Source organism: Oryza glaberrima, chromosome 2, assembly GCF_000147395.1.
Source record: "Oryza glaberrima chromosome 2, OglaRS2, whole genome shotgun sequence".
NCBI lineage: Eukaryota > Viridiplantae > Streptophyta > Magnoliopsida > Poales > Poaceae > Oryza > Oryza glaberrima.
In genome coordinates this window covers 34441322-34449220 of record NC_068327.1, presented here as the reverse complement: position 1 = coordinate 34449220, position 7899 = coordinate 34441322, and the positions used below count along the sequence as shown (strand labels likewise).

The following is a 7899-nucleotide window of genomic DNA, read 5'->3' as shown; positions in this document are numbered from 1 at the left end:
TTTTGTAAAAAAAATACTGACTAGACTGCTACGTAGGATCAAACCCACTCTGGTTTGAGTTAGGAGGGTAATTCGTCTGGTATGATAGTTGAGGGTGAAATATATCTGTTAAGGGGTAATTCGTAATCACCCAATAGTTCAGAGGTGTAATTCACACTTTTCCCAAAAAATAATGACATCCATTTTCATGAATCAGATATTCCATATCACAAGTACAATACTTGGAAAATCGAATATATCCCACATTTACATTATGTAGAGTATAAGAAAATATGATTTCCTTATGTCGTGAATTCAGATGTGCCCTTAGGTCAATTCCATTCATTTTTTGTTAAGCTTATGTACTTAAAAAATATTTATTTTTCTATTTATCACTTAACTTTCCATCAGTCGCCTTCTATGCAAAAGGAGACGCATTAATTGTTCGCCATTCGTTCCTCCCTTGCCATGACCATCAGGCCCAATCGCGTCAGACGAGTCATTCACATCGTGCAAATATAAAATAAATTATTTCTTTATCATTTTACATATCGCCGATGATTATTATCATGTCATGTGCTTTTGATAAATCGTTAATATCAAACTTCAGCGACCCCACCAATACCCGGCGTAACGCACGGGTATTTTGCTAGTAAGAAATAACGAAGGAAACACACACATAACGTTAACACAGCAAAACTTACAAAGTCTAGTGGCAATCTATCTATGCAGCGTTGATGGCGCGGAATAGCCACCTTATCTTCTTATAAAAGTAAACATATGCCCACATATTTTTTTTAGTTATACATACACTTACATGTGCCGGCGCACGCGCGCGTATACAGTTGGTACATTACCTGCATATTATGTACCTTATCGATGGTCTTCTTTTTTATATAGATTTGGGCCCAGGCCACTATGCCAGATGCAGCGTGGCATTGATCGAGGCTTTTTTTTAAGAACAATCGAGGCTTTAAAAAAGAAAGGCTTATGTAGTGATGGAACGATGATATATATATATGGGAGTAATCATGCATCGGTCTCCGGCAAGCGAACAGACCATCCAACGAACAAGACATCGTTCCTTTGTCTCCTCCCATCTCTCTTGTTCATCTTCTTCCTCCCATTAAGTGTTTGGTTGTTCATCGCGGTAACTCCGTCGGAGGGGACGTCGGTACTTAATCCTGCAACAATTAAGATAAATACGGTACGGAGCTAGCTATAACAAGAAATTCTTTTGTTTTACGACATATATATATATATATACACACACACATGCACACACCACGCAAATTAAATTGGTTTCGTTTGGAGTAATATATATACTGGAAGATGTAAATGTAAAGTGGAAGCAAAAAGATAAAAGGTATATATAGAAGTAGTAATTAACCTGTCGATGAGGTGAAGCAAGAGGGGCTCGCTGTGGAGCCTGGGGGTCAACTGCGAACGTTCCGTGTAGTGATCGTCGGACACGCCCAGCGTGAAATGCGCCGCCGCCGTGGTCGCCTGCAGCGCCAAGCAGGCCAACACAAGCGCTGCGGCAACCTGCAACAGCTTCATCGCCTTCGCGGCCGCCATTCAATTCAATTCTCGATCTGCATGTCTCGACTCTCGAGAACGAACAAGACACGAAGAAAATATATACTCATTCATTCACGTGCATATATTTGCTTCAGTCTAAAAATGGTGGAAAGACGTACGCCATCCAATGAAACGTATGGCCTAGTTTAATCAGAGATAATACAAGCCAACAACAATAATAGTTTGCTTTTGGTATATATAATATATTTCAATTTTGATATCTACTGTTGTGCGTGCACGGCGGATCGATCGATTTGAGTATTCATCTGAGTCGATCAGTCATAGGTCCCTGGCAATGGCCCGGAGTGCATCCTGTACATAGGGGTATCGGTAGGAGAAGCCCAGTTGCTTGGCCTTCACAGGAAGAACCTTCTGCCCTTCCAGGACCTGCATTGCATGCATATATATTCTTAATTCTGATGCATGATCCAAGCTGCAGAGCAGGCAGGCAGGCAAGCAAGCATCTTATTCCAAATTCCAAGGGCATGTTCACTTTGATGCAAAAAAAACCTTTTGGCAAGATTTCTTATATAGTTACCAAAATTTGGCAGCAAACTATATGTAGCCATTTTTTTTATAACTTTACCAAAATTTGGTAAGGTTGAAAATTGCATCAAAGTGAACAGGGCCCAAGCCAGCTGGAAGGAAAACAAATACAATAATTACTATATTACCACTGATGCACCTTCTCCGAGCACCGCTTTGAGGGCGATTTCTGGCACCGGCAGCCAGGAGGGGCGGCCGACGACTCGCCCCAGCCGCTCACACATCTCCGACAGCCGAACCGGGTTGGGTGCAGTTCCGTTTATCACGCCTAATTTAATTTGACCGATGTCGTTAATTAGTTTAATTTGGTCTGGAGTAATATAACATATTCATCCCTCCCATAATATAAGGGATTTTGGAGAGATATAACACATATATCTAGACAAGAGCATGTCTAGATATATGTTCCTAGCTATGTCCAGATATATGGTTATAGCTAGAATGTGTCACATCCCTTCAAAATCCCTTATATTATAGGACGAAATGAGTATATTATTTATCATGTTCTTTCCCTGATGGAGATATATATATAATACTCCTATTGGATGAGGAGTTACCTTTATATGATGGGTTCTTGAGGGACTCGTAGATGAGGTCCACCAGGTCGTCCTGGTGAATCCAGGAAAACCTGTGGAATAATCGACATATATATTCAGCTAAGGTCCATATATGTATGTACTAAATCGACTTGGCAACTATTATAAGGCTTGTTTGATGAGTTTATAGTAGTTGCAGTTTCTTATAGAATTATAAGCTCTATAGAATCCAAAAAATCTCTATCTCTACTATTATAAAAATTGAAGACGTTGTTGCCGGAAATTTGGTACATCATTCGTGTATGAGTCAGCTTAAGGTTCTTTCGTTTTTGGAAATAAATATTCATATTTGAGTCGGGTTTTAAGTTTGTTCGATTTTACAGACACAAAAAGAATTGTATAAGAAATCCCTTTAAGAAAACTCGCATGCTAACTTAAGATGATCGGACTCCTAATTGTAGCTCATGATTTTCTAGTCTCTACTATTATAAAAATTGAAGATGTAACGGAACTTTGGTACATCATCTGTGTATGAGTCAGTTTTAAGGTTCGTTCACTTTTGGAAATACAGATCCGTATTTGAGTCGGGTTTTAAGTTTGTTCGATTTTGCAAATACAAAAGTAGTCGTATAAGAAATTCCTTTAAGAAAACTCGCATGCTAACTTGAGATGATCGGGCTCTTCATTATAGCTCATGATTTTATAAAAAATATACTCCTATATCTAAGCTAATTCTTAAAGTGAATTTCACCTTAACTAAACCATAAAACAATAATAAGATTAAAATAACTTTCACCCAGTGCAACGCACGGGTATTTTTTCTAGTAAATTAAAAGCTAAAAAGCCTTGAAACCTAATTTTTCAGATTCTACGTTGCCTATTAGTCAACCAGCTGTTTATATAATCTAATTAGGCTCGCTGATCGTCGTACGTACCATTGCCGTCCCGTCCCCAGGGGGCCGCCGGCAAACATCATAAAAAGGGGAATCATCTTGGCTGCATACATGTATGTATGTACGTATTATTCTATCAGATGAGTGAACAGAAATCATCTCAACAAAAAAATGATATAATTGGATGGAACGATCTGATAATTGAAGGAAGAGCAAGCAGATAGCAAAGCAAATTAGTAAGCAGTATATATTTGAACCTAGAGCGCCGCCGTCCTTGCCGAGAACAACCCCAATCCGAAGAAGCACAAGCCTAACATCCTCTTGGTTTACTTGGCATGCCCTGGCCTCCCACTCTCGACACACCTGTAAATGCAATGCAAAGATTAGTCATTGCCTGACAGGTTCACACATCGATCATGCATTCATTCATGGTATCGATGTCCATCTTACTCTTACCTCTGCTAGATAGTCATTGCCTGACGGACTTGACTCATCGAAGCTACTGATCTCACTGGTACCTGCATATGCATTCCAAGGCTCAAAATTCTCCATGGCCAGCAAATTGAATCTAAACCAGCTGATGGTATCGATCGACCTGGAGGTGCATATACTACTCACCATAGAAGCCAATGGCTGTTGCGCTCACGAAAACTGAGGGCCGAGCATCACCACTGGCATTATTTATGTAATTCACCACCTTCAGCAATGCAAACATCAAATTATACAGTATTGTCCTTGGAAAAGAGCCTGGATGTGTGTGTTACCAAATCCCCAGGACTGTTCTGTAGAAAAACTCACAAATCATGGTTTGGCATTAATTAAGGGCATTTAGGCTCCGTACTTACTTTTGATGTAACGTTGATTCGGCTTTCCTTGATTTCCTTCTTAATCTGAAAACCATACAAATATATATATCGACCATTAATTAATTGTTTGTTTGGTCGATGACAATAATTCCACTGATTTTCAAATCATGGTTTTAATTAATACTCCCTTCATTTCAAAATACGAGGTACAACGACCCTTTTAACTCAAAAAGCAAGAAACATTTATTACCGTCTCTATGTTTGGATCACTCTAATAAATACAATACATGCATCTATAGAATTAAGGCCATGTTTAGTTTCAAAGTTTTTTTCCAAACTTCTAACTTTTCATTACATCAAACTTTTCATACACACACAACTTTTTCTATCACGTCGTACCAATTTCAACCAAACTTTCAAACTTCAGTGTGAACTAAACACAGCCTAAACATCTTGAGTGTCAAGGATTTAAAAAATAATAATTTAGTGGAAACAAGGTGCTAGCTAATTGCATGCATATGCATGTACGCCAAAATATATGAAAAACATAAGAGGGCTGCTAGAGAACGGGATTCCGTTCAAACGGGACACTTTATGGAGGATGACATCATCCCACGTGCATGCTTTCTCCCCGAGAGTCTAGTCATCTCGCCCCCACTCGACACGTTCACGTAGATAGTGACGCTGGTTGTCGCAGCATTAGGAGAAGGGTCGAGCCTAGGAGAAGGGAGAAGAGGAGAGAAAACGTGTTGTGATTGATATTTGATACCTCGCAGCTAGCCACGATACCTGATACCTATACCAATCCTAATACCTATGGGTATTAACCATGATACCACAGGTACTAAGCACGTTACCTACAGGTACCGTGTCTAATACATGGGTATCAGTCGTGATACCACAGGTACCATACATGGTAGGTATCTACACTCGGGGTAGATTTAACAGTGAGAAGGACCTATGCCTCTAGATCCGTTATCAGGGGCCTGCTTTGTTGCCGCCATGCCTGTATAGAGAAGCTCTTTGCAGCAGAGAGGAGGAGAGGGGGAAAAGAGGAGCGAAATAAGAGAGACGGAGGAAGACGAAGGCTCAGAGAGAGAGAAGGGGAATAGATAAGATGGAATCGTTATCCACTTATTCCGTTTCCATGGGATACTGCAGAGTAGTTTTTCTGAAAAATAATTGTGCCTTATATTTCGAGGAGTACATTGCATTGGTAGTACACAAACTTGTTAGATGGGTACAACTTAGTACATAAACTTGTGAAATGCTTGTTTCGATACACGAACTTGTCTAGTTCGTGCGAAAGAGGACCAAAATAGCCTGGCAATGTTAATTTTACGAAGCTGATGTTGATTAGGATGTGACGTGCATACGTGTAGCGAGTGTATATAAGACATGCAATATTTATAAATGTGGTCTCTACTTTATCCTTCATCATGGAAGTGATGAATTTCATATATTTCTAACCCTTATATCATTGTTGGGTTTTTTTTATCTTTTTCTACGATCACTATATCCATTATATTTTTATTGAAGAGGTGTATGTCTAATAGCAAACCTTCTCAGATATATGTTTACATAGTATCCTAATGAGCCCCTAAATTAATAAGATTAGCCATGTTGTGTCCTTTATGCCTTCCTCCGCACGCACTAGACAAATTCATGCACCAAAACGAGCATTTTACAAGTTCGTGCACTAGATTGCACCCACCAGACAAGTTCGTGTACCAGCAATGCAATTTACTCTATTTTGAAATTAAAGGCGTAATTAAAAGTGTGGTAGCTCTTAATTAATTATAGGGCAAATTTCATAAAACTATAAATTCTTGATCAAACTATCTCAAAACTACAAATTTAATGTGAAATTTCTCATATTTAGGATGGAGTATTAAAAATAAAGATTAAGTAGCAAATTTATCACAAAACTACATGTCTAGGGGTAATTCATCCCAAAACTACAACGTTTATAGCTCTAACATACGGTTAGTCCTAGGGATTTATACTTTGGAATTTATATTAATTTTGTAATAACTTCAATATAAAATCTGTATTTTTGTGATACCTTTAGTATAAAATTTATAGTTTTGTGATACTTGACCTTAAATCTATAGTTTCGTGTTAAATTTATCTCTAAATATGTAGTTTTATGATACAACATCTTAAATCTGTAGTTTTGCCATGGTTTGATCATAATATATTTAGTTACGTGAATTTTGCTCTTAATTATATGTAATGTAATAGTGTAGGTAGGAATTACAATTACCTCAGGTGACCACCTTGTGCTTATGGGCATGCCTGCCAAGTTAACAACAGCAGTGGAGCCTTGGATGCACTTATCCCAGTCTCCCTGCTCGGCTATTGTAATTCCTGGAAATGTGGAAGCTGCAGTATGTATACAGGCGTACGCACGTACGCACGCACATATATTAGACTTCATTAATTCGACATAACTAAATATAATATATGTGGTCCAAAAGTAAAATTGAAACATATACAGCTAGACTGAGATTATCATAGATATGTATTAATCACTAATTAGCAATATTAGGAAGGAATAAATCAACTGTTACAGTGCATTCGTAAATGTAGTAAATCTCTCTATAGTATTACCTGTTCTTACCCGGAAAAACTGATGTGGCCTTGCTGGCGGACCGCGTTAAGACGCAAACCTTGTGATCTTCTGTAGATATAAACACGTACACTAGCTATAGCTATAGCTTAGTGAAAGAAATGAAATCGCATTGCTGCTACTACTACTGGCAGAAGAGTGGCAGTAGTACTGCAAGATGTATGTACCGGAGAGAAGCTTTTGGACCAATCTGCGGCCAACGAAACCGGTGGCGCCAGTGATGGAGACGGTCATCGTCGACGACGGACCATCGGTGCTGAAGCTGCAGAAGAAGAGTGTACCGCGCTTCGCCGCCGCGGTGGGAGGCCTCAATTTGGCCTTGGCCGGGTGGGGAAGAAGAAGAAGAAGATTGCCCATGGCCGCGGGTCGCTTGCAGAAGCAGCCGCGAGAACCCATCGGCTGGTTGGTCGATCGGATGGAGTGGAAGACGACCGACCAGACCCAGACCAGATGGCCTATGCCTCCTCGTGAGCCTCATTTCACTTTGCCTGGATAAGGTCTCTCTATTCCGTTCGTATGCATACTTGGCCGCATGTGAGCCAGCCGCAGCAGCGCAGAGCAGAGCCGTCTGCTGCATATTTGGGCCGAGTTTAGCTCCAAACTTCGGCCCTGTTTAGTTGTAAAGTTTTTTTTTAAACTTTTAACTTTCCATCACATCAAACCTTTCATACACACACAACTTTTCTATCACATCGTATCAATTTCAACCAAACTTCCAAACTTCAGTGTAAACTAAACACAGCCGAATCTTCTTCAAACTTCCAACTTTTCTATCACATCAAAACTTTCTTACACACATACACTTTCAATTTTTCTATCATATCGTTTCAATTTTAACTAAACTTTCAATTTTAGCGTGAGCTAAACACACCCTTGTCTGGCTTGCATAGGACTAACCTTGCAAACCCCCACCCATGTGATGTGTG

The 7899-nt window shown here is 39.5% G+C and overlaps 2 protein-coding genes across 4 annotated transcripts; both read right to left on the bottom strand.

Moving 5' to 3' along the window:
• Positions 1-679: 679 nt before the first annotated feature.
• LOC127764636 (uncharacterized) lies at positions 680-1610 on the bottom strand. The gene is made up of 2 exons (XM_052289540.1): positions 1370-1610; positions 680-1163 (listed from the first exon to the last, which is right to left on the bottom strand). The coding sequence occupies exons 1-2, from the start codon at positions 1555-1557 to the stop codon at positions 1106-1108; spliced, it is 246 nt and encodes an 81-aa protein (XP_052145500.1). The 5' UTR covers positions 1558-1610; the 3' UTR covers positions 680-1105.
• A 73-nt stretch (positions 1611-1683) lies between these two features.
• LOC127764635 (epimerase family protein SDR39U1 homolog, chloroplastic) lies at positions 1684-7446 on the bottom strand. Of its 3 annotated transcripts, none has more exons than XM_052289538.1 (11): positions 7141-7446; positions 6965-7024; positions 6608-6726; positions 4381-4425; positions 4154-4232; positions 3992-4053; positions 3793-3898; positions 3578-3638; positions 2664-2734; positions 2235-2374; positions 1684-1947 (listed from the first exon to the last, which is right to left on the bottom strand). In XM_052289538.1, exons 1-11 carry the CDS (start codon positions 7367-7369, stop codon positions 1840-1842), a joined length of 1080 nt encoding a protein of 359 aa, XP_052145498.1. In that variant the 5' UTR covers positions 7370-7446; the 3' UTR covers positions 1684-1839. The 3 variants fall into 3 exon arrangements, with proteins under 3 accessions (XP_052145498.1, XP_052145499.1, XP_052145497.1); XM_052289539.1 differs by having other exon boundaries at positions 2238-2374; XM_052289537.1 differs by having other exon boundaries at positions 2246-2374.
• Positions 7447-7899: the final 453 nt, after the last annotated feature.

Excerpts from the sequence above, each read along its gene's own strand:
- LOC127764635 (XM_052289537.1), bottom strand. The coding sequence starts at position 7,369 with ATGGGTTCTCGCGGCTGCTTCTGCAAGCGACCCGCGGCCATGGGCAAT. Across the intron at positions 6,727-6,964 it reads GGCCACATCAGTTTTTCCGG|CTTCCACATTTCCAGGAATT; the intron begins GTAAGAACAGGT and ends TACATACTGCAG. Across the intron at positions 1,948-2,245 it reads CAAAGCGGTGCTCGGAGAAG|GTCCTGGAAGGGCAGAAGGT; the intron begins GTGCATCAGTGG and ends CATGCAATGCAG.
- LOC127764636 (XM_052289540.1), bottom strand. The coding sequence starts at position 1,557 with ATGGCGGCCGCGAAGGCGATGAAGCTGTTGCAGGTTGCCGCAGCGCTT. Across the intron at positions 1,164-1,369 it reads TTGCTTCACCTCATCGACAG|GATTAAGTACCGACGTCCCC; the intron begins GTTAATTACTAC and ends TAATTGTTGCAG.